Source organism: Artibeus jamaicensis, unplaced genomic scaffold, assembly GCF_021234435.1.
Source record: "Artibeus jamaicensis isolate MK-2021 breed Jamaican fruit bat unplaced genomic scaffold, CSHL_Jam_final contig_391, whole genome shotgun sequence".
NCBI lineage: Eukaryota > Metazoa > Chordata > Mammalia > Chiroptera > Phyllostomidae > Artibeus > Artibeus jamaicensis.
In genome coordinates, this window is record NW_026521814.1 from 19,093,815 (window position 1) to 19,120,903 (window position 27,089).

General features: G+C 33.9%; 2 protein-coding genes and 1 non-coding gene across 7 annotated transcripts in view; all 3 read right to left on the reverse strand.

Moving 5' to 3' along the window:
• The window catches only part of NCKAP1 (NCK associated protein 1), a 93,933-nt gene that overhangs the window by 13,387 nt on the left and 53,457 nt on the right, over positions 1 to 27,089 (reverse strand). For all 5 annotated transcript variants that reach the window (XM_053665085.1, XM_053665084.1, XM_053665083.1 and 2 more), the window contains 11 exons: positions 25,021 to 25,102; positions 23,100 to 23,158; positions 20,836 to 20,981; positions 18,755 to 18,887; positions 16,124 to 16,243; positions 15,327 to 15,466; positions 14,358 to 14,489; positions 11,765 to 11,983; positions 11,447 to 11,577; positions 11,077 to 11,174; positions 2,827 to 2,920 (listed from right to left, as the gene is read on the reverse strand). In XM_053665085.1, coding sequence (XP_053521060.1) covers positions 2,827 to 2,920; positions 11,077 to 11,174; positions 11,447 to 11,577; positions 11,765 to 11,983; positions 14,358 to 14,489; positions 15,327 to 15,466; positions 16,124 to 16,243; positions 18,755 to 18,887; positions 20,836 to 20,981; positions 23,100 to 23,158; positions 25,021 to 25,102 — 1,354 coding nt within the window. The remainder of the gene's footprint in view (positions 1 to 2,826; positions 2,921 to 11,076; positions 11,175 to 11,446; positions 11,578 to 11,764; positions 11,984 to 14,357; positions 14,490 to 15,326; positions 15,467 to 16,123; positions 16,244 to 18,754; positions 18,888 to 20,835; positions 20,982 to 23,099; positions 23,159 to 25,020; positions 25,103 to 27,089) is intronic.
• Positions 7,079 to 7,180, reverse strand: LOC119038650 (small nucleolar RNA U13). Its single transcript, XR_005080456.2, has one exon. It is a non-coding gene; the product is annotated as a small nucleolar RNA U13 (small nucleolar RNA).
• On the reverse strand, positions 7,953 to 9,595 carry LOC119038644 (MICOS complex subunit MIC60-like). Its single transcript, XM_037131183.2, has one exon. It carries the CDS (start codon positions 8,960 to 8,962, stop codon positions 8,375 to 8,377), a length of 588 nt encoding a protein of 195 aa, XP_036987078.2. The 5' UTR covers positions 8,963 to 9,595; the 3' UTR covers positions 7,953 to 8,374.

Here is a 27,089-nt window from a genome sequence, read left to right on the forward strand (position 1 = left end):
ACAGATGTTTTGGATTTTTATGCAAAATATCCCATTTTAAAAGCAACCAATTTTTCTCCATTTAATGCAGCACAGGCCAAATAAGACCAACCTATTTACAAACTCTGATTTGCAAGATACAGCTATTAGATATAAAATATAATGACAGAAGAATCAGGGAAGATACCCAAATTTTCTTCTGCAAGTCACCAGGTGGGTGGCAAGAAAGGTAATAAAATGGTCAATAAAAAAACATCAGGCTTTTTCTCCTCACCCACTTACACCTCCCATGGGAAGGTCCTTCCCATTCCAGAGAAATTGTGAAGTATCAGTGGGCCATATACCTGAAGATGTCTAACAATGTTTCTCAAACTTCAGTACAAAACAGCAAAGTGATTCAGTAAGTCTGGGGTGAGAACTAATAATTTACATTCTTAACAAGCTCCTAGGTGATACTGTTGGTTGCAACTTCTGATTAACAAACCACCTGGTCAAACCAGCACTTGGTGTTAAACATCTGGAGCTCAACCAAGTCATGGCTGAAGATGAATATGTAAGACACACTGATAAAAAAGAATGGATACATTTTCCCAACAGGATTGTAGAACAGTGACTTAAGAAAAAAAGGCAGAGGTAAAAGTATTGGCAAATTAAAAGAATAAAAAGAAATACAAAGAAAAATAAAAGAGAGAAATCAAGTAGAGTAAGAGGAAAAAGGACTAGATTTTCCAAATGGAAAATTAGCCATATTATAGTATATGGAGAGTTGAGGATTGGGAAGACAAAACTGTGAATATGAGCTTGCCAAAAAGCAATATGAAGAGTGACAGAATGAGTCAGAGGCAGCTTTAACAACAGTCTTAAAAAGTATCATTTCATTTCATTAGTAGTATCCGGCTTCCAGAGAGCAGAACACTTTAGGAATCAGGGAAATTACTTGAGATGACAAATGCAGCAAAAAGTCAAGAGTATGATTGTGCTCGCTTCGGCAGCACATATACTCAAAAAAAGAGTCAAGAGTATGATGATAGTACAGAGGAGAAAGAATTAAAATCACTAACCAAATTCTATAGTCCAAAGTGAGTAAGTAACTAGAGACATCAAAGTTTCAATGAGCTAGAACTAAGAGTTTAACAGGCTTGAAGATACGACAGGTCTGAGACTGGAGTTTCAAGTTCAAAATTTTACCAGTGCAACAGTTTCAGGTGATAATACTGTGTAAGTAAAGGTATTTAAAAGGCAACTTGTAATTCTGTAGATGGTGGCAAGGTCAGGGCAAAAGTGAATGGAATGATTTTTTTAAAGGAAAAATCACTATAGGAACACCAGAAAATAAAAGTCTGGAATAAGGAAACCAGTACAGTAATAAACCCAGCCCTAAGAAATAGTGTCAGGGACAATATTAAATTTGATCAAGCCACATAGTTAAAAAGCCTAAAAGTGAACATTTATTCCAGACTGCCTCCCAATTCAGTTACTTTTAAAAAATGATATTGCTCTTTCATTGTAAGGGTATTGAAAAGAATGATTATTGACTATGAAAATCAAACTGTTCTATATCAACTTGTGGATACAGGGTGAAGGAAGAACCAAGGTTAGAGGTCAGAGACAAGAGAGTATTCTGAAAAAAAAAAAAAAAAAAAAACAGCTCAACTGAAAGAGCAGCTTTCTCTAGTTCCCAAAAGAAGCCACTTTTGAGTAAATTATTTTCTCCAATCACGAAAAAGATTTAATAAATTCTATTTTAAAATATATGATATATATGGGCCATTAGGACAATTTATCTTGATTTTGGCCAATTCCACAGGTCATAAATTGCCACCGTTTTACACAAAATTCAAGTAAATAGGATCTAAAGGATTATAAATTTTATTTTGAAAACCTACAAATTCTGCTTATAATTTTAACAAAATTATTATTTTGTTTCAACTCCACAAATAGGAGAGTCAAACTAATAGTAAAGAGGGATTGAACAGTACAGTGGCTTAGTTGTTTCTAACCAGACAATACCGCCAAATGCTGGTTTATTAGTAGAACACTGACTAGGGTTAAGGCTAGTTGGGGTGGTCAAATGAGTATTTAAAAAATGAGGGAAAGATGAAAAATATAAAAATGTTAAGAATAAACAAAAAAACTGGAAAATATTCTAATCTACTTGATTATTAAATATCAAGCAGATATTTAGTAATTGCCTACTAAATATTTTTCATATCCCTCCTTCCTATGTTACCAAGTGAATCTTTTCTTTTTCATTTTTTAAATTTCACTTTTCAAAGTATTATACAGTGAACCTGACCTTTTTTCCCCCTTTTGGTATAAAGGCTCTAGGAAAAAAGATGAACATATGCAGATTTGTGTTATCAACATCACCACTATGGTGAACAGTTTCATCAAACCCCAAAACTCCCTGTGCTTTGTTTATAGTTCTGGCAACCACTAATCTGTTCTACAAGGCAAACCATAGCATAATTTCATACTAATGTGTATTAAATAAGTTTCTATTTTTTAAAGCAAGATAAGACAGGCTAATAAAGTAACCCCCTAACTCATTTTATAGCTTTATAAAATTAGACAGATCTCTGTAAAACATTTAAAAGAAAAACATCAAAAGTGAAATATGTAACACAAATGGCTTTGATTTTCTTAAGGATTATTTTTTATTTGGGAAAATAAACCTGGTTTCTCAAATACAGACTACTTTTAAATGAATCAGTAAGTATGACTTCAGTTCTCTTTGTAAGTAGAGTACTGCTCATAATTTACTACAATATTTATGTTTACAAATTTTAAGCAAAAGCTAAATACTTCCGGTCTTAATACTTATCAAAAGCATCGTAAGTTACCCACATGATAATCTTTTAAAGAGTGCAGCCATCTGGTCTGGTTTGTCAAAGCTGGTCCTCATTTGTGTTAGCACGTCAACATTCTCCACCACAAGTTTCTAAAAAGAAGAAAAATCCCAAGTCAGGCACAGACCTCCCTGTGTTAATGAGATAAGAGCATGCTTGGAAACTACAGCCTGGCATTCAGGAAGTCGAGATACTCGATGCTATATATATTTTATTGTTTTACTAAGGGAATCTTCAAATTCACATAGGCTTAATGTTTTCTTCAGTTCGCAAATTCAGGAAGAGAAGAGTTCAGGAAAAAAAGCAATAAAGATAAGTAGTAGGATAAAAACATATCTTCTCCTTACACACAGAACAGTATTAATAATAAAAAGCAGACACTGAAGTAGATATAGAGAGCAATAAATTCCACTGAAAAAAAATTCTTGTTGTTTAAGCTAGCTGAAAATAGCTTAGAGTTCACTGCTGGATACATACAATCAGAAGAAAAACAACTTGTTGGGGTATGGTACCACTTTCATGTGGATTATAACAGAGCAGTATTTTCCAGTACAAATTATCAAATGGAAATGTCAACAATTTACCTTCTTTTTCAGGGATCATTGAGAAAGGAAAGAGAATAGAAAGAAGGAAGGGATATAAATATGGAAAGAGAGTTGAGTGAGGGATAACTATTTAAGAAAAGTGTAGCCCTGGCTGGTGTAGCTCAGTAAATTGAGCGTGGGCCTGCAAACCAAAGGATCGAGGTTCGATTCCCAGCCAGGGCACATGCCTGGGTTGCAGGCCAGTTCCCAGCAGGGAATGCATGAGAGGCAACCATACACTGGTATTTTACTCCCTCTCTTCTTCCTTTCCCCTTTAAAGATAAATAAATAAAATCTTTTAAAATTTTTTTTAAAAAGAAAAGTGTAACTCATTAAAGAATATTTTTCTTTAAAGAAGCATTGGAAAAGTAATTTAGTTTAAAAATTGTAACTAAGACAAATGGCCTGGATTTGGACATATGTAGTTCTGAATACACACATCCAATTTCAATCCAGCAGGTCTAGGTATAAAGACATTGCAAACACACTGTTAAAGTGCCACTGTGATTTTGTTATGAGCCAAAGGCTAATGCCAAGTGTTTCAAGGGCAGCATGAGTAACTATACAGGAAATCTATAAAAATCATTTTTCCTATACTAGTATGACTTTGGTTTACTTTACTTGATATTATATCAGATTACTTTTCTTTATGATCCCAACCAAAAATGTTCAGCTTCAGTCACATTTATTTGCTAAATCATCTCCTATACTCTAATTATACTGCCTGCTCTCTCTGGGGTCAATTCAATATTTGTTCTATTCTAAAGCTTGATTCAACCAATATATGCTCAACTACATGCTAAATTCTGACAGTACTCAGTTGCCTTTAATATAATATCACATGTCAGTGAATCAAAGACACCACTGAATTTTAAATGCACCATTATATTATGGGCAAGAAAACGAAACTTCATCAATTAAACTGAAACATTTTCTAATCACCTGACTATAAAACATATAATTTCAGAAATATTATTCAGAAATAACTGTTTTAGAATCAATAAACTATAGTATATATTTAATATTAAGAATACTAATCATTTTTAAGCCCTTGTACTAGGCAATTCATAAACAATCCCATTCACTCTGATCCAAATGAGAGAGAGGATATCCCAGTTTTACAACTGAGGAGACTAAGGCTCACAGAAGTTAGATGAGTTGCCCAAAGTAGCAGACATACGGAATTGTAAAATTTAGAATCTGAATATAGGTTTGTCTGATTTAAAAATCTATCCCCTTAATCCCTAAATAAGTGGTTCCCAATCTTCAGTGTATATCAGACTGATCTGGAGAACTTACTAATTAAAACACACACTGCTGAGTCCCAGCCCCACATATCCTGATTTAGCTGGTCTGAGATGGAACCAAAAACTGTGCCTTTTTAAACAAATTCCAAGGTAATGCTACTGCTGCTGCTACTATTGCTCATTTGTTAGCACATTACTCTTTTTAAGAAGCTAATTATGTCTCCTCCTGAAAGTGTAGCTTATATATTTAAATTTTTTCTTTTCTCCCTCAATTTTATCCTGAAACAAAATTCTCTATATATTTAAGGCTATTGATTAATATCACTGATAAATAAAGTGAAAGTTAGAATACTAGGAATTACCAACTAAATAGTTTAGAACTGAGACAAATCACTTAAAACAAATCAAGATCACTAGAAAAAAATAAAAAGAACATTTCCTGTTAAAAAGAACGTTATATTCTTGACACAATTCATATTCCAATTTCCTGCTCCATTTGAGATAAAGTAAAAAGCTTCCAGAACTTCATGAAGAACTGAAGAACTGACCTGTGAAATGCCAAAACAATTCTTTTGGCAGGATTGGAAGAATAAATTGACTCAACAGGCATAACTCCAAATGAAACACCCCAAGAATTTTAGTAGAAAAGAAGACTGGTTGTTTTCTTCTCCAGAAAGTAATAAACATGTTTTACCACAAGTACACACTCAGTGTTGACTATGTCTGACACACGATTTATTCACAACCATTAAATATAAAGACGCTCTCCTTTTTTTAAAACTGGCACACAATCTTACTCTTTGAAACAAAAAGGTCTTCAGCTAACACAGACAATAAAACAATTAAGGTCGTCCTTAACATAAGAAAGATAACATAGCATTTAGTTTGTCAATTTAGAAAATAAAAGCTAAGACGTTACAGAACAATTTTAAAAACATTTTAATTATCCCTAAAACATTTGATGCACTAATTTCAAAAAGACTAAAATGCTATTAGAGGCATCACCATGCTCTAATGTAGACAGTATGGGCCACAATGTAACAGTATGGGCCACAATGTAGACAGTATGGGCTACAATGTAACAATATGGGCCACAATGTAGACAGTATGGGCTACAATGTAACAGTATGGGCCACAATGTATTCAGAGGGGTATTTGAAAATATTTTAAAAATTTTAATGTTCATATCCTTTGATTCACTTTCAGATATTTTCCTATAGGAATTCTCAAATAAGTATGTAAACTAGGTTGGTCATGCTGGTTAAAAGCAGAGAATCTGTCTCTCTCTCTCTCCATACATACATATATAGATATGTAGATATAGATATAGATATAGATATAATCTCCTTTAAAGAACATTTTCTCATGGTTTTTAAATTGTATGTGTGTGTATGTAAATATATATATAAAACTATATTAACTGTGTGTGTGTGTATGCTTCATCCAGGAATTGAGGAAAAGTATAAAGACATAAATCTACAATAACAAAAGAAATAAGAGGAAACAAAAGCAAATTAGAGATGCCAACAAGTTCCTAGAAATGGAAATAAGCAAAAAATACATAGAGATGAGAAATTTGTTCAGCAAGTTCCTCTAAGGAGCTTCTACACAAATGCAGAAGGCAAGCTAATGAATGTCTCAGAAACTGTAGGCAGTGGCATAAAAAGGAAGACTTGAGGCTGAAAAGAAAAGGGTTATTACATGTTTCTCTGGGGCTGCTATACATGCAACTTATCATCTGTGAAGCAATGTCAGTAAAGAGGACTTTAAATTCAGGAATATCAGGAACAGAACATGGAGAGGGAGGAAGAATGTGGCTGAAGAATCAGGTCAGCCAGCCGGAGTACTAAACCTCCTTCCTGCGCCCTCTGCTGATCTTCAACAGACTTTCACTCTCCAACTGCAGATCACTGTTTGAAAAATTACTTGCAGAAATCATCTGAAACCTAATTAAGACACCTTTGTCCAGAGAGAATTCTTACTAGCTTCTGCCAAGTACCTTAGGAAAGACACTACTAATCTAGGACCACCATATTCCAGGTTCGACTCAAAATTTATCAGAAAAAGAGAGCGACACTGTAACAAAGCTGTAAATCCTGCGGAGGGGTAAGTCATCTCCAGTTCACTGTTACCCTGAAGTTCTAACCCTTCAGGATATATATGTAAAAAAGGTGAAGAGGAATTTAAGCAGATTTTACACTCCCCACTGTAGGCAGGCTTTGGGTTTTATTTACAAACCCTTTTACCTGGCAATCCCACCATAATTAAAGATCAATGTTACAAATGTTACTTCTGAATCAGCAGATGTCCTCAGGTCAAAAGCCATTTCCAGTGCTAGGCTTATGTCTTGAGTTCTTTCATTCTCCTTGATTCTGGCCTAGAAATACCACCCTTTTATAGCTCTTAATTTTTTTTCCAATGTCGAACTGGTAATGTGCTGATGTCGTAACAAGGTTTGTGGGAGGCACATGTCACATAAGAGCGTGAACACCCACACATCACACTTATGAACCCCAATGTTCATAGCAGCACAATTTACAACAGCTAAGTGCTGGAAGCAACCTAAGTGCCCATCAGTAAACAAATGGATCAAAAAACTATGGTATAAATTTAACTATGTATGGTTACATTTACACAATAGAATTCTGTACAGCAGAAAGAAAGGAGGAGCTCCTACCCTTTGTGACAGCATGGATGGAACTGGAAAGCATTATGCTGAGTAAAATAAGCCAGGTGGTGAAAGACAAATACCACATGATCTCACCTTTAACAGAAATCTAATCAACAAACAAGCAAAATATAACCAAAACAAACAAACAAGCAAAATATAACCAAAGACACTGAAAGTGAGAACAGGCTGACAGTGACCAGAGGGGAGAGGGGAGGGAATTTCAGGGGAAGGGAGGAAGGGTTTGAAAGAACAAGTACAAAGGACACATGGACAATAACGGGGGGCGGGGGGGCTGGGGGTAAAGGGCAGAAAACTGTACGTGAACAATTAAATTAAAAAAAGAAACCCAAGCTAATTCACAACCATGTCTCTCAAAGATAATGAATCAAGGTCTTACATAAAAAGTTTCTTTCATCTAGGTTCTGGACTCAAGTTTAATATTATCAGCTATTTGAAAAAGAATCCAGCCAAGAAGCAACATTCTTAAATCAGAGAGTTTAATAGCATTTTAAAAAGCCAAGATTATGAATACTATTATCACATTAACTTTAAATTTTACTAATCTCTGAAAGAAAATGCAATCACTCCAAGATATAATTGAAATGTTAAAACCTAAGCTCCTTCCATTTCTTTTCAAGAATAAAAATATATTTGATAACATTAACACTTAAGGAAAAAACTAAAGCAAAATTTATAAAAATGTTACTAAGACAAAGAGTGAAAAGATCCATAGATAATGGACAACTTCTAACAAGATCATTGGAAGATTTCTTGTCAGCTAAGTGAGAATCATCCCTTTCCACCCTGGCAAGGCTTCTGGAGTAATACTGTCCAGTTCTTGCTTGAAGTCATCCTGGGCTTGGACCACTAGCTCATGATACTGAGACACAACTTTAGCTTCAGTCTGAGCTGGTTCAACATTTTGGACCACATTATGCAGATCAACTATAATGTTGTGAAGTTTCCCCTCTGTAGCAGTTTTATGAGATTTGGCCACAGCAACCTCTTATCTCTTTGCATTTTCAATAATACTTAACATCTTCTCTAACTGGCCTTTGGCTTTGAGAAGGATATGGCAGCCTTATCTACTGCCTTTCTGGATTCCTTCAATGCACCCTCCACTGTGCACCACTGACCTGACTTCTCACCTGCAACCTCAGAACCATCCACAGCTACTTTCAATATGCTGCAGTGGGTGATGACAGCCTGGACTGCAGCATTCTGAGCTACAATGGCCTGCTGAGTGGTGCAAGCAATTTGGCTCAGAACATCTTCTAAAGACTCAAGCTTAATTTGTTCTTTCTTTTCTTGTTGTGCAAAGCAAGCTGCTCCAATGGTTGCTCCATTACAGAAGTGCAGCATGCTTCCCATGAAGTTATAGGCTTGAGCTTTTCCTTCACCAATTTCAGGGTGATCAGTTTTTATAGATTGTTCAGCCTGAACTGCAGGGGCTGGGACCGACAGCACATCACCTACTGCTGTTGAAGCTGGAGGGTCTCCCCTTTGTTTTGGGAGTGGTGAAGCAGGCTGTAGGGATCCTTTTTCATTACCTCTGGCACACACAACATTTTTAGTGGACCAGACCGTAGGCTTCTTTGGCAATGGAATATTATAAGAGGGGAATAAAAACATCCCAGAGCTTGTCTGAGTAAGATGTGGGCTTTTCTACATTGTTCTGGAATCCCACTTGGACAGGTTAGTGACACCAATACCTCCAGAAACAAACAAAAGACCAGTTCCCGCAATTCTGCCAGGAAGCCAACCCAGAACTGACTGAAATAGAGTATCTACAGAACAGTCACCAAAGACAGAGGATAAACTTCCCTCAGAGACAACTTGGAGCGATGGAGTTCACACCAGATAACTACAGGCCCATATTATCTGAGCTGGGCGGCCAGGGCTGATGGTACACACTGAAGCTATGGTGAGAGGGGAGGGAGGGTTTGCATGCATGTGTGTGTCACAGCAAAAGTTTTAAATATGTGAACTGTAATCTTGTCAAAAACAGTCTCTGCTTCTTGACTGATGTAAGAATAAGGACCAACCAAAAATTACTATTTAGATATTGAGTACAGTATTAGTTACACAGGAATTGATGAGACTGCCTCATTTTCAAAAAGACCAGATCATTCACGTAGGAAAATGTAGTGTATGTTCCAGGCAACAGGTAAGGATGGGTTAAATGAACGCTGGATCCCCTTCATTTCTAAAAACAGTACAGTACCATACTTAAATAAGCACTGGAGTTAGGTAGACAATACAGGTTCAAACTCTAGTTCCACCACTTTATTAAGCATGTGTGCCTGTACAAGTTACTTAATATTTCTTGATCTTACGTTCATAATTGGTAAAATAGGGACAATTCCAGTTCCAATGACTTAAAGAAATTTATGTATGTAAAAAGTCTGGAAAAAGTGATGCTTGCTATTTTAAAGTATGGACAAGGAAAAACATTCTGATCGGGTGACATTTGAAAAATACATGAATGTTATGAGGAGGCAATCTGAGGCACAGCTCCGTGAAGATTACTGGAGGTGACACAATATACACGCCAACCAGGCTGGAGAGGCGGGTGAGGAAAAGTCAAAGGCCACGTCCTTCCAGTACTGTCAGGGACATCGGGTGCCTTCAAACTCTCATAGATATGAACACAGGGAAATCCAAATAGACTAATTTTCATGACTACATCACAATACTCAAACAGCCACATTAAACAGCAAAGAAGTACTAACAGTGCTAACAATTTCAGAAGTCCTTATTTATTCAGTTTAAATTAAAAATTATTGGCAAAAGTAAAATTGCTGGGCCACAATTCTTCTATTGTCCCATACGGAAAGGAACACAAGAAAGTAACTGGAAATGAGAAATCTGTTATTTGAGGACAACAGCACAGAAAAGAGATAAAGTATTTATAGGGGAATGAGTCTAATAAATAAAAAGATATTGCTTGTAAAGGACTAAAACTAGCATTGTGATGTTTGTGCACCTAAAACTACATTAAGTACAAAGTTTGTGTATTTAAAATCTACATTATGAAATATCTAAAAGTTGACTTCTATGTAAGAATTGTGAAAGTCTTTTAAAAAAGACAATGAGGTAATAACGACATGATGAATACCAAAATAAGATTTACTCAGTACGTACTCTGTGACAGGCACTATGCTGAATACTCAAACATTTGGTATGTAGTAATTAGCACACATAATTCTCTCAAAGTAAAAGCATAGTGAGTTCAAATTTTGCCTAAAGTCAATGTTCATAACTGACAGCACTGAATTTTAGGACAGCCTGATTGGAAAGCTTAAGTCCATAACCACTGGGTAATATTGCCTCTCCCTTTAGCCACACTGACTCTTGCCACCTATTTGATTCACTAAGCAAAGTATTATTAACCATGCAGGAATTGGCTTATCCTATGTATTTGTTTGACTTTCAGTAAATCAGATTACTATTTGTAAAACAGAACAAAACAAAGATGCTATTTAAAGATGCGTGGACCAAGACAGCAAGTGGTGACTGCGGTGGGGAGAGGGGTGGGTCGAGGTGGAACAGGGTACAGGAGGGATAAATGGTAATAAAAAAAACCAATAAAATAAAAAGACCATGCTAGTGCTATAATTTCATTTACATATGAGAATGTTCATGTCAGGTTAGAGTAATTAACACTCTAGGCTTACTGCTCATTTTCTTAAAATGTTTTTTAGGAATTTATGTTTACTAGCTAAAAGTAGTAAATACTGCATTACCTTAAGTTCAGCAACTTGCGATGAAATATGCCACATAAGGCTTTCACTTAGGAACTTCATACCATATGGGCCTAGCAGTTCTGATAAGGATCTCATTTCTGAAAGGAAATGTAATTAATTTTATACTATGACAGAGCAAATACTTTAAGAACATTAACATACTGAAATATTATATTACAGAAGCCAATTACTAATGCAAAAATCTTGATAAGTCTCTAGAGTAAAAAAAGTGACAAAAATGTAAAGGTAAGTCTAAGATATAATGTATGATTATGCATGTAATTAAATGAAAACACTCACAATAAAATCAAAAGCCAAAAAATAAATCAAGCCTTCTTCATTCTCTAAAACACTGCATAGAATTATTTACCTGATATGTCAGAATATTCCTCTGCATTGAATGTTAATTCATTTTCTGTAGGTAAGTTCACAAATGCTTTCATCGCAGGGAAATAAGCTATATGACCATTGCTGACTTGTCTTAACAAAGTTTCCAGGTACCTAAGAAGAAAAGTAAATTTGTAACTGGAAGAAACTGTTTAATCCAAAATTTATTATGGTATACATTCTTTCATATAATTTTAAGTTGCCTGATAATATGAATGAGCACTTATCCATAAAAAAATAACTTTCCCAAGCAGTTCATTACAACTTTATATCACTCCAAATTTCCAAATGTGTTCCTTACCAGTTTGTGTATAGACTTGTAATGGTTGGCTCTCCATGGCTGTCTAAATGTTGTGTTTGTTGAAGAAGAACATTATTAAATACTCTTGTAATATCAATTTGCACATAGTTTTCTATTGACTGAAGTACACTCATGTATGCTCTTACACTTGTTAGAAGCTCTGATGGTTTTGCAATTTCTTGTGTGGCTTGATTATACATAGTCATTCCAACAATTGACCTGAGGCAAAAAAAGAATAAGAAAAGAGTTCTAAATTTTGCTTGCATATAAGCAGACCATTCAACCTAATCTGTAATACTAAATAAGAAGTGAAATTAATTTCAAATGCAATTTGTTACAAAGCCATGAAATTACTATCATCTTCCAAAGAAACAACCTAAAAAAAATGAAAGACTATCATAAAGGTACTATTGAAATGGGAATTAATCAAAAGTGACTTAAAAAATTCTAAAGACATCAGTAATAAAAATTATTTAAGGATAAAGTCTTCTGACATAATACATCATATGTAGCAAGTACAACAAACTATTTAAGCTACAGCTTGAATTCATTTGGCACTGTTAAATGCCAGTAATTTTTTAGGCTTTTTATATGTATTGGATGTAATTCTCATAATTAGTAACCCTACTATATAGTTATTATTACCACTATTTCACATATGAAAAAAAACTAAGCCTCAGACCTCAAGTAAACTGATCACAGTCACTCTGTTTGGAATTGGGGGGTGCAGGGTTTGGCAACACTTCTGCCTAACTTAGTGCTGCCTCCCAACAAAATGCACTAGTCAAAAGAAGACAACAAGCAAAACTTCATTGTTCTTTAATCACTTCTAACACATGAAACACAGTTCTATTTAATTTACATCCCAAGAAACTGCATAAGCCTAAAAAACCCACAAATTTTGAAAATACTTTCCTACATGATCTTTTCCTACACTGGCCACCTCTATTTCATAAAACAGTCACTAAGTTTAGATTTGCAAAGCTCCTGATTCTTTATCTGCAAGAACAAATCCTTAAAAACAGACAAACCTCACCAGTAGAAACAGTCCAAGACCAATTCAAGACAAGAATGTTATCCTTGTATATAGCCCTAAGTCCAAAGAGTGTGCTCAACTGATTAACTAAAATCAACCAACTAACATAAGCCGTAAGTGGTGGCATAGACTTTTCCCAGGTAAACAAGTTTACAGCCTTGGCTTGATACTGATTACTAAGGACAGACGTTTGGTAAAAAGAGTTACCTGCTTCTCTGTGGATTAGTGGACCAGGCTACATATTTACAAAAGAAAAACATGGGAGCTATAAACTAAACCCTACCTTCCACCCACCACTTTACCACCCCCACCTAGTTGAGAATGATGAATACCACAGGGCATGATGTCCCCTAGGTTTAAATACTAGCGCATCCTGAGTTTTACTGTCAGGATGACTACCTTACTAAAAAGGACAGCAGCAGACAGTCTTTGTTCAACTCCAGACCCTTCTCTAGTCACCTGATGACTTAACACTCAAGTCAGTGCCCGCTTATATAGTCTCCCACCAACTACAGCTTGAAGCTTTCTATCATTTCATTACTAATCATAGCACTTAACACAATGTTAATTAAGCATATGGTACAAATACTACTTAATGACCACAGAGCTTTGAAAAATCTTTAGCAAATATTGTTTTATTAAGTTGCTTTAAAGGCCTTTAAGACAAACTTGTCAAATCAGTATTTTTAATAGTTCATGTTTTTATTGTATTTTTTCCATGACCACTTATCCCTCCATATCCTCTTCCACCTCCATCTACCCTCCTGCTCTCCCCAATAAAATCAATTATTTTCTTTAGTAAGTGTGTAACTTTCGAAAAAGGATTAAGAAACATTTATAAAGTTGAAAGTTTCTGACTTCTCGCATGCAATATCATTTCAAGAAACATTATATATAACTTACAAAGCTCTAAATAGAACTGAATGTTTCAAAAGTCTTGAATTCTACTAGCGTAATAGCATATATTTGAATCTAGAAAAGACTTAAGAGGTCATCTAGTCCTGAGGTTTTCAAACATTTAAATGTTACCCGCTGTAAAATATGTATCCAGAATTACAACTCAGCACATACATGTAGGTACACAGATACCTAAAAAGTGTCATGAAGCAATACTTACACTTACTACAGTCGATGCACTAATTTTTTACATCTTTCTTTCCTTTCCTTCCCTTCCTTCTTTCTTTCTTTCTTTCTTTACATGCTTATTACAACCATCTAATCCATCTAATCTGATTTCATGACCCACTGGATTGCCACATGCCAGCTGAAATACACTGACTTGCTCCAATTTCCCCATTTTTCTTAAAAGGGAAGCCAAGGTTCACTGAAATTAACTGGCTTGACCAGTGTAAAAACTAGTTAATAACAACAAGTACAGGGCGAGAATCTGAATAATTTAAATAGCTCCCAGTTCACTATTTTCATACTTCCCAATTATTCTTTCTATTATACCAATTCTACTGATGCTTTTCCACATGAAAGGATATACTGTAGGAGTATGAATAATAAATATAAAAACTCATTATCTGAACAAAAATAATGTATGTTCTTTCTTACTTAGTAAAGCGAATTTCCAGATGAGAAGTCAAATATTCTCGTGGGGTAAAGGTATGTTCCCAAACCACCATGTTTGGTACATAATTTATAGAGAAACACAGCTCAGAAAGTGCAGTGTGCAATTTATCAAGGCTGAAAAAAATGGCAATAAACAGTAAATAAAATGTTCAACATTTTATAACAGCAATACAATATTAATTTTATAAATATATCAGATCTTATTTGGGATAATAATTACAGAAATCACCTTCTCTCCTAAACTAAGTTCAAAATCTTTACGGACAGCCCTAACATATGAGAACAATTTTCTAAGGATAAACATCATCTGTTTCTATCTTCAGATGAGAATGACTATATTGACTTAATACACAAGAAAAAGCTTATTCCACTCATAAAGACAATCATTTCCAACTCCTCTTATACTTTCTGTTGTGGAGGAAGAAAGTTGTGTACTAAATGGGAAATAGCTGCTCAATGTAGGAAGCAAGGAGGTAGAAAATTAGCTTTAAACAAAAAAATATTAACCTATTATTGCTCACCTATGCCTCCCCATCAAATAATCAAAGAGCCCTGCATGCTAACTATTCTGAAATATCCACTTTAAAATAATGGTATCAGCTATCCATGCCAACACACCAAAATAAAGTCTCAGATATCTGATTTCAAATAAATTGAAAATAAAAGATTTCTTATAGCATACCCCTAAGTTTTCAGAGATACCTGACTTTCAGTGTCCTGTATATAAAGACAAGACAATATCATCTATTACATCTATTTTTTTCAAAAATCTAAAATCTGTATTTTGAGATGAAATAAGCACTAAATAAATGTTTATTCAAGTTCACAAAGGTAAAAACATAACTAGGAAAGGGAGAAGTTACAGTTACTAGCATTATTCAATATGAATGCTATACAAAAAGTGAAAAAAACCTGTAGTAATATGACATATAATAAAAGTGGATGGCTTACTTGGTCACTACCAGCCTGTTTTTCCTCATGCTCTCAACTCCTGGCTTTTCCCTTTCAGGTTCCCCTTTCTTACCAGTTTGTTTTTTTGACTTCTTATTCACTGCTTGACTAATCGTTTTGGCACAATGCTTGGGCAGCAACTAAATTTAAAAAGAATAAAATCTACAATTACACCAATTACTTTGAAAACACATTAACTGTTCAAGTAAACCTTAGCCGAATCCAGACTATGCAGGAAATACCATGCTAGCACTAAGAACAGACATATAAATGAAGAGTAGTATTTGCCTAGCTTAGGCAGCCTAAGCTTAGTGGAAAACAGAAATAAGTAAATCTTGTATAAACACTTCACAAAGGACGTGTATCAGCACTGCACTTTAAAGGATAAGTAAAAAAAAAAAAAGACTAGGCAAGCAAAGAACAAGAAAGAATGTTTTATTGGGAAGAAAAAGGCCTAGAAGAACAAAACTATGTTAGGGCATGATGTATGCACAATCTAATGAGAATTAGTAGGTGATGAAGCTTAAGTGCAGGCAGAACAGAGAAGTGTGAACTATCTGGAAGGGACTTAAATGCCAACGTCAGGGCTGGACTTTACAATGTAAGTAACCCTAAAGACAGTGGCAATTAAAAAAAAAAAAAAAACAACCTAAAAAACCCCCCTAATAATGGAGCTTTAAAATGAGTGGTAATAAGTTTACTAAGTCTAAGAAAATAGAAAAAAAAACCTGTCTAACCTAACTTTCTTACCTTCATAAACATATTTTCCATCTGTAAGGAGACATTTAAATTATTACCTGGTCACTAAGTGTACATTGTTCTGTGCAAATATCAGTTATAAGATTTCTAGCTTGTTTGGCCATTTCATCCAAGAACATATTACATAGGGAAAGACTGCGATCGCCAATATGATGTCTCTGTCAAAGAATAATTAATAATAATAGTTACAAAAAGTAGTTTGAAACAAAACACTTTAAATAAACATGGAAAATAAGGTTAAAGTCTATTCTACAATAAGGAGTGGGGGTTAGAGATTATTATTACATACTTTGTTTTTGTGCTGCTAAAATAAATTTAAGATAATGTAAAAGAATATAAAAATAGTTAAACATGCAAAATAACTGTTACTTCATCTATCAAGATACCTTACAATACATTTTACTTAAAATGCCCCTTAAAACTTTAAAGGGGATGAAGAAGCCAGGTACAATTAAATATTGGTTCACTTAAGGAAAAATTTCAAATTACAAATAGTTTAGAATTTGTTTAAACAAATTCTGACTCCTCAAAGATAAAACATCTCTCTTGCTCTCACTTCTTCCTGAAAAAAAAAACCAACAACACTGAACTAGCATTGCTTCAAACTTACTAGATTAACTTATTTAAAGTAAAGAGCTGATTTCACTACTCCCCTTCAATGTCTCAGAAATGTTGAGACTGGAAAACAAAATCAGTAAGGTTTCTTAACATGTCATAAGTCTCTTGATCTGCCCTCTGCCTTTAGCTGCAGCACAGAGAAGAGACTTTAAGACAATGGCAGAAGCAGAAAGACCACTTAGCAGACTGTAACAATAATCCAGGCAAAAGATGATGTGGCTAACAGAGGAAGAGTTTCCATATCACCTTGTGGTTGAACAACACTATGAAGATAATTAATGCCACTAAACTGTACATTTAAAAATAATTAAATGGCACTTTTTTATCTTTAGAGGGGAAAGGAAGGAGAGAGGGAGAGAAATATCAATGTACGGTTGCCTCTCGTGCATCCCCTGCTGGGGACTGGCCTGCAATCCAGGCATATGCCCTGACTGGGAATAGAACCTCAATCCTTTGGTTCGTAGGCCCATGCTCAATCCACTGAGCAACACCAGCCAGGGCTCCAAATGGCACATTTTTTATGTTAGATATATATGTATTTTTTACTCACAAGAATTTTTAAATACAATTTTTAAAAATGGGGTAAATTGTTGAAAATTTTAAATGCCTATAAGAAAATTTTTACTTTCATTTGCAACACAGAACCACTGATTTAAAACCACTGATTTAAATTACTCTTTAAGAAGAGGCACTTTGGCCCTGGCTGGTATGGTTCAGTGGACTGAGTGCCAGCCCATGAACCAAAGGACTGCTGGTTCAATTCCCAGTCAGGGCACATGCCTGGGTTGTGGGCCAAGTCCCCAACAGGGCGTATGCGAGAGGCAACCACACACTGATGTTTCTCTCCCTCTCTTTCTCCTTCACTTCTGTCTAAAAATAAATAAATAAAATGTTAAAAAAAAAAAAAGGGTACTCTGGTGTCACTGTACTTAGATAGGTTTAAAGGCAGGAAAACTATTCAAAAATGCATATAAAGAACATTAAAAATCTGAGCTACCATAGTGACAAAAGCAATGGAAAATAGAGAATGGATTCAAGGAATGATACCACCCAAATAAAACTAATTGGATTTTGCTGGGTAACTTAATGAAAAATATTAAGATATACCATTATATAAGATAATGGTATATCTTAGTTATATAAAGCTTGAGGTAAAAAAATCTATTAAATCTAAACATTCTATAAATCTATTAAAATTGGGTGTTAATATCCTCACAACTATTAATCCTAAGTGCACTCCCCAATAAACTTCTGCAGGCTAATCTCCGTCTCAGAGTCTGGTTCCAATGGAACACTGAGGTACCGTCCACAACAGATGTTGCCTAATGCTTAAAATATTAATAATGCTATTGCTATCTGTAAGTTTCTTTTCTATTAAGTTCTATAGTTTTAAGGGACTCAACACTAAGTTAAAAATACACTATTTAATTTTAATCTATATTCTTACCACATTTATACAGTGATTGACATTTGTTCTTTAAAACTTAGAAGATATACTGAATACCTTATGGATAGTTGATATCAATAAAACTGATTAGTTTAATTATTTAATAACTCCTGTTTGCCTACAGACCAGCATGTGTATGTTTTACAAATACCAGCAAATCTAGATTCTACTTATTGTATATATTGTATGGGCAAGTTACTGAAATTCCTTTTTGATATGTTTGTGTTTAGTCACTAATTTGTGCATTCAATTTTCAAGTCTTTTCAATGATAGTTTAAGAGGAAAAGCATGCAAAATCATTTACTATATATAACTTTATCATAAATAATACCTAACCCACCACTTATTTTAATCAAGATAATTTTAGGTGACCTTACAATGATATGTTCTAATAATTATTTATCCATTCATCCAAATATATATCGTATCTATTGTATCTGTACCAAATAGATATTCAAGCATTCTTCTGATTCTACATAAGGGTGCATTAGATGGGAAGCTAGATTAGGTAATCATGACTTTGTGAACATTCGGTCAGCTACATGTTTGGTTGGGTTAGTTTACTCTGCAGACAATGTAAGTCAGAGTACTACTCTGAAATTACCTCTTCCGGACATAGTTCATGTGTGCAACTCATAAAATGAGTGCAAAGTAGTGGAAAAGCAATTGAGTATCTTGACTGAGAGGGTAACTCCAAACACTGTTGAAACATCTTCTCAAAAGCACGACTATAAAAACTATATAAAGAACAATATAAAAAATTAGAATCAATTTCTATAGTTCAAATAAAATTTTCATGATACAGTATCTTATAGTTAATCTGATTCAAGTAAATAAAATTCACCAACTGGTAGTATTATTGCCTTGAGAAACTGATTATTTTTCCAAAGAGTTATCTCTTACACACACCAATAATCATTCGAGTAATAAAAATATTCTTTGTATAACATTACAAATTTTTAAAAACTTAAAACAGAAAATAAACCATATCTATAGCATATGAATGTATGACATTCAAATCCCACATTACTGAATTTCAACAAAAGCCCTGACTGATGAGGCTCAGTGGGATGGGCATCATCCCGCAAACCAAAAAGTTGCCAGTTCAATTTTCAGTGGGTTCAATTCTTGGCCAAGCCCCTGGTTGGGAGCATGTGAGAGGCAACTGATAGATGTTTCTTTGGCATATCATTGTTTCTCTCCCCTTTTTTCTCCCTCCCATCCCTTCTCTCTAAAAAATAAATGAAATCTTTTTTTAAATGTCAACAAAATTAAGGTACTATTAATTTTAATAAAAACTATTATGTGCCACTAAGAAAGAGAAACATCAATTAAACAATGACACAGCACCAATTTTAAATTACTTCAAGATTTAAGATATGTTAATTGTAAAAGAATGTAAGTCGATAAAATATAGTATTTTGGAATAATAAGACAAACAGTAAAGATATCTTCATTTTGAATAAGGCAAAATAAGAATGTGATTATGATAAACAGATAAAAATTAATGACTGAAAATTAAAAATTTTAAACATTACTCAAATTGCTTTCATTTCCAAGAATGGGAAGAGAACTTACTAATAACTATGTCTTTCTTTTACATTAGGAACCTTTCTGTAGCTCAACAATATATTAAGAGAAACTGTTCCCTTTTCTTTCCCTGACACCTCTGGGACAGGCAATAAAATACAGCTCAAAATAACCTGAAAAATTCTTGTACATTGACATGTGATGTACTGTTTTACGAGTTACTTTAAGAGACACCTGATACCTACCCTGTCTGATCTGGATTTCTCCTGCAATACTGCTAAAGAAAGCCACCCTAAAAATTGCCCCAATCAGTGTAACTGGGTTACACTTTAAAAATGAAAAGCTTTTTATAACAACAGCTATTCAACACATAGGAAATACTACTGCTATCCAATGAGATGATCTCAGCATTTCAGAAATAAAGGGACATACTAGGTTATCCCAATCAGCTCCCAAAGGAAAAAAGGCCAAGAAGCAGAAATAGAGCTGTCATTGTATAGCTTTGAGCCAGAATACTTCAATTTGAATCCTGAACTCAGGATCAAGTTCATAGGTTCATACAAATATTTATTACGTACCAACTATGTTAGACACTAAAGAAATAAAACATGCTCCTCCTCCTAGGACCACATAATGAGAAAAAAAGGAAAGAGGCCAAAACTTAAAAACTACTAAGTATAACTAAACATAGAAGCAAAGGAGAAAGGAACACAATGATAGGAGCAGTCACTACTTCATAATATTCACGTCCAATCTAATACTAGAGAGTGAAATTAGTTATTTTATTTGCAACATTTGCTCTATTGAACCCTAATCCACAACTTTTTTTTTTTTTGCTTAATCTAATAATGCAAGAGGGAGGACCTTAGAGCAATTTGAAGTGACTGTTTTCACCTCCTCAAAAAAAAAAGTGTAAAAAATAAATTCACACTAGAAAGAGCTATTCTAAATACAGAAATAAAAATAGATATAAAATCCCATCTTGGTAAACTTCTTTTTATAAGCAGGCTGTCCAGTAGTCCGTTTATTCTTGCAATTTTATTATTTTTTATTGAACTGTCTTAAGGACTACATTAGTATTAAAAAAGAAATCAAGAAAGATACCTTTAGATACTGAACATCTCAAATTCTGATTTAAAGATAATTACAACATACCAAAATATGGAGAGATCTGATGTTTCCACCAACATTTCCACCAAGGAATCCACCATTTTTGTATGAAAAATTATTGTATTCATCATCTTTCCAAGTTCCCTGTGATCTGCAAGGCTAAGCGAAGCCTTAGACACACTAGTATATGCCTGTAAAAGTACAATAAAAACAAACATAGTTTAAGTACAGACCAATAACTTTAGCATTGTCATTCTACAGGGAGGAAAAACTTAAGAAACCCATTGTTGAAAAATGCTTAAGTTTATTGTGACACTGTATCAGTAACAATTCCTTTAAAAAGTTCTCCATAGTAAAACAGTCTGGCCAAGATGGAGGCATAGGTAGAAACCTTCTGCTTCCTCTCACAACCAAAACAAGGATAACAACTAATCTAAAAATAATAAACCACCATAGGTGCCAGAAAATCAAACTGCACAGAACTCTGAGAACCAAGGAATTAAAGAAACAGTCAACCAGACCAACCAAACCAGTAGGAGGGAGACTGGCAAACGGACGGACAGAGAGAACACACAGCAAGGTGGCAAACTGCGCGGGCAGGGCTGGCTGAACAGGAAACTGAGACTCAGAGCTGACTATGGACTGTGGCAGGGGTTGCAACGGTGGGAGAAACTCCCAGTCTCCCAAAAAGAGAGAACCTTTGTACATTAGCGGTGGGAGTCTAAATGGGTACAGCCACCACAGAAAACAGTTAATGGAGGTTTTTCAAAAAATTAAAAACAGAACCATCTTATGATTTAGCCAAAGAAAATGAAAACACTAACTCAAAAAAAAATCTGTACCCCCATGTTCACTCCATTAGTATCTATAATAGCCAAGATATGAAAAAAACCTAAGTGTCCTTTGCTGGATAAGTGGATAAAGAAGTTGTGGTATGTGTGTCTCTATGTGTATACAGATGTGTGTATATACTGTACATATGTTTGTATATGCATACACATGTACATACATACATATACATGCACTGGAATATTTTTCAGCCCTAATAAGGAAATTTGTAAAAATATGAATGGACCTTGAATGCATTATGCTAAGTGAAATGAGACAAAGAAAGACAAAGACTATATGACCTCACTTATATGTGGCATCTAAAAAACTAAGAAAACAAAACAAAAAACAAAACAAACTCATAGACAAAGACAACCAACTGGTGGTTGCTAGAAGCAGGGAGCTGGGATTGAGTGAAATAGGTGAAGGTGGTCAAAAGGTACAAACTTTCAGTTAAATAAGCCCTTGGGATGTGGGATGTAGTGTACAGTATGGCTATCACAGTTAATAATGCTGTGTGGCAGCCCCGTTATCCACAGTTTGATTTTCTGCAGCTTCAGTTATCTGTGGTCAACCGTCGTCTGAAAATACTATATAGAAATTTCCAGAATTAAGCAATTTATAAGTTTTAAATTGCACACCATTCTGAGTAGCATGATGAATTCTCACATCATCTCACTTGGGATGTGAATTACTGCTTTACCTAGTGTATCTATACTGCATAAAATGCTACCTTCCCATTTGTCGCTCAGTAGCCTTCTCAGTTATCACATCCAACCGCAGTACTGCAGTGCTTGTGTTTAAGTAACCCTCGTAACAGCCTAACATTTCACTGCAATGCCTTCGTCATTCACCTCCCTTCATCTCACCACACAGGTACTATACCATTTCTCATCACACAAGAAGAATGACTACAGTACAATACAGTATGTTGAGAGACCACATTCACATAACTTTTATTACAGTATATTGTCGTAACTGTTCTACCTTACAATTATTGTTGTTAATCTCTTATTGTGCCTAACTTATAAATTAAACTTTACCACAGGTTGGTAAATAAAGGAAGAAACAGTACAGATAGGGTATGGTACTATCCATGGTTTCAAGCATCCACTGGGGGTCTTGGAACATAACCCCTCTAGGTAAGGGGAGACCACTGCAGTATATATTTGAAAGTTGCTAACAGAGTAGATCTTAAAAGTTCTCGTCACAAGAAAATTTATAACTGTGTGGTGACAGATATTACTAGACTTATTTTGACCATTTCTCAATATATTGAATCATTATGTAAACCTGAAACTAATATATTATGTCAATTACATATCAATAAAAGACTCTTCTATGAGGTAAAGATTATAATTAATTAAAGAAAAGAAGTCTTTTGAATAGGTAAACGTTTTTCATTTTAAGTAATGTTTTCATGTTAACTAAGGTATTTAATAACAATAAAATAATAATGAAAATTATGAAGTCATTCTTACCTGTAATCTAAACCAATCTAATCTCATTCCTCTGAAATCAAACACTTCCCCATCTTCAACTAGCATAGAAGAAAAAGTTTACAAAACAAATTAACATTTTTACAAATCTATCATCACATTTCAAATTTTAAGAGCTAAGATAACTGCACTTCTGAGTATATATTCAAACTAATTAAAAGCAGGGTCCACAGCAGTACTATTCACAATAGCCAAAAGGTGGAAGCAACCCAATGTCCATGAACAGATAAATGGATAAACAAAATGTGGTTCATTACTGAGCATTAAAAAACAAGGAAATTTGGACACATGCTACAGTGTGGCTGAACCTTGAAGACATTATGCTAGTTAAATAAATTAGTGACAAAATGACAAATACTGTATAATTCCACTTATATGTGGTATCTAGAGCAGTCAAATTCACAGAAGCAGAAAGAATGGTGGATGCCAGAGGCTGGGAGAAGAGTATAACAGCTATAGATTTTCAGTTTGGCAAGATGAAAAAGTTCTGGAAATTGGTTGCACAACCATGTGAAATAAGTTAACACTACCAAACTGTACACTTAATAACAGTAAGATGGTAAATTTCGTGTTATGTGTATTTCACAATAAAAAAACCTAACAGCTAAGAGTAAAATAATTCTCAAATCCTACAAAGATGATGTTAAAGGAGACAGTTATATTCTCAGAGAAATGTAAAGTGTAGACTTTTCAACTGATTCTCAGTGTTGCTTTTATGTTAATTTAAAGGAGCTAGAATAGAGCTTGAGGATTCCAGTGAATAGAAACTTTAAACAGCATACTCAAGTTCCACAATATAACTCTATATAACCAAATGTCACCAGGCAAGTTTATAATGGTTTCATTATGTAAGTATAATAAAATAAATATATTTATTACTCAAACTGTCAAGGTTTCTGATACCTCCTAAAGAACATAAAACTAAAACACTATATAAACCTATTAAAATAAAGTATTCAAATAATAGAAAGGCAGTCTAGTCTATGACATCTGTTAAGACAAACAGACCTGAACTTAAAATTCCCGGGGACATGAATCATCCCTTGGTTCAGCATATTCACACTACACACAGTACCCACTAGTCACTTATCAGATGTCTTGGTATGCTGCAGTGCTTGTGTTCAAGTAATCCTTACTTTATTTAATAATGGCCCCAAAAGTGCAACAGTGATGTTGGCAAATTGAATATGCCAAAGAGAAGCTGTAAATGCTTCCTTTAAGTAAAAAGGTGAGTATGGCATTATTTTGAGAAACAAACCACATTCACGTAACTTTTATTATCGCATATTTTATAACTGTTCTATTTTATTATTAGTTGTTGTTAGTCTCTTACTGTGCATAAAATATAAATTAAACTTTATCACAGATATGTATATATAGGAAAAAAAACAGTACAGCTGATCCTTGAACAACATTGGTTCAAGCGGCACTGGTCCACTTTCTTACAAATTCTTTTCAATATATACTCAGTACTATGTGTTTTTCTCTTCCTTACAATGTCCTTAATAACATTTTCTTTTCTCTAGCTTACTTTAAGAATACAGTATATAATATAAATACATACAAAATATATATTAATCAATTATGTTATCAGTAAGGTTTCTGGTCAAACAGCAGGCTATCAGTAGTTAAGTTCAACTATGCAAGGGGCCAGCATCCCTAATCCCTGTGTTATTCAAGGGCTAACTGTGCATGAAGATATGTATGTATGGTTTAGTACTATCCGCAGTTTCAGACATTCATTGGGAATCCTGAAATATAATTTCTGCAGATAAGGGGGGACTACTGTATGTCTAAAAAAATAAGTGCTTCTTTAACTATTAACTGCTAAATCTTTTCCTTAATAATCAAATTTGAAAGCCTAGTTAAAGGAAAATATGGTTTTATTTAAAAGCCTCATTACCTTGCTTTACACTTAGGGAAGTCATAGTGTTAACAAAAGAGGACATGATGATGGATTCATCTTCAGGGCAAACAGAAAGATTCTGAAAAGAAACAAACAAACAAAAAAACAATGTTAAAATCATCTAACTGGGAAATAGTTCACAGGTCCATCAACTGGTAACAGATATCCATACTATGGGATATTTTTCAGCAATAAAAAGGGTACAAAATGTTGATACATACAATAAAATGAATGAATCTCAAAAACATGCTAATTGGAAGAAAATTTTTTAAAGTTATATAGTATATGATTCCATTAATATGATTTTTTTCTTAAAGGCAAAAAGTGACAAAAAGTAGATGAGTGTCAGTCAAAGAGGTAATCAACTACAAAGGTGCACGAGAAAACTTTGACGTGTTGGAGGTGTTCCACACCTTGATTGTTATGGTGGCTACATGAGTGTATTTATAGCTGCCAAAGTAAAACTAAACACTAAAAACTGGTGGTTTTTATTAGGTGTAAATTATATCTCAACAAAATCAGAACCAAAAACAATACCTCTTAAACTGGCTAAAAAAATTTGTTTTAATAAACCCCATCTGAAATAGATAAATAATAAATTTTTAAAAAGTAGGCACTTTAGCTCACAAACAGCATAAATAAGACATTAAGACCTACACAAGTGTGAATTTATATAATGTCACTGTACACTTAAAAATGGTAAACATAAATTTTGTTATGGATATTTACAATGAAAAAATAATTGAACACCTTATTACAATGAACTATATTACCATGTTTTTTGGACTGTAAGACCTCCCCCCCCAAATTTGGGAGGAATAATGGTTGTTAATGCTGCTGTTGAGTTCTGTTTACATTTACATTGGTGAAAAATTATGCTATTAAATATTTTACCACATTTTTTGCTTCAAAAATCTTTTTCCTATTTTCCTCCTCTAAAACCTAGGTGTGTCTTATGGTCTGAAAATACAGTAATAGGTTAATCTTAGTTCTAAATTTAAATTCCAACAAATGATTAAAAACATTGTGCTTATGATTTACAACACCAGAGGTGGTAAAAAGTTCAAGCATCTGATTAAGACACCACTTCAAATACTGGCTGTTACTTATGATCTATGCAACTGAGCAAGTTACATAAGTTTTTTTTTTTCTTCCAATAATGATAACCATACCTTTCCTCACAGAATTGTTCTATAGATGTAATAAAATATACTATCAATAATTTGACAAATATTAATTAGTATTATTGCTGCTACTAATACTACCACTATAATTCCAATAAAAGTAAGAAATTCATTTATTAGTAAGTATCCAACTAGCCACAGCAAGTTTCAAAATGAAATGAAACCAGAAGTCTGGTTTACTTTCTAGACTGTGAAATTATGACAGCCTCTGATTTATCTGGTAAGAAATAAGTATTCAAATAAAACTGCAGTAAAGCAATAACACAGGAGGAATGAAATAAACTTTTCTACTCTGTTTTAGTAGACATTCTAGAAAGGAAGCATCTGAGCTCCATCTAGTGGATAAAAAAAGAAACACTAGCTTAGAATAACTTAGAAGCTGTATTTAAGGTAAATAATCACATGACATTTATTTGCTTGTTTAGATAGGTTTCAAAAAAATGAAGATTTCATGTATGGTTACTTCTCTGGAAGATGAGTAGTTTTAGAGTCTTAATACAGCCTTAATGTAAAAGGAATTTGCAATATTCTTCCTTCATACTGTAAGTTAGCTTAAAGTAGTTTTTAGATACCTGTGATTTTATAAAATGAAGCAAAATAAATACTATTTTCTCTACAGTCAGCTTATTGGGAATGAAAATAAAAGAAATTTATATTAAAATGAAAAAGGCCAAATAAAGAAATTATGAAAAGCCAAAAACAAACAAAAATCTGGAACTAAAAATAGAGGAAAATTCAAATTGAAAATAAAATTAGGATGTTTAAACTAGGACATCTAGATTTTTTTTGTATTTTTCTTACTACCCATCTTCTAACACACTATGCAAAAAGATTTATCTTCTACTTTTCCCCTAACACTTAGTTATCAAATATGTCTCCATT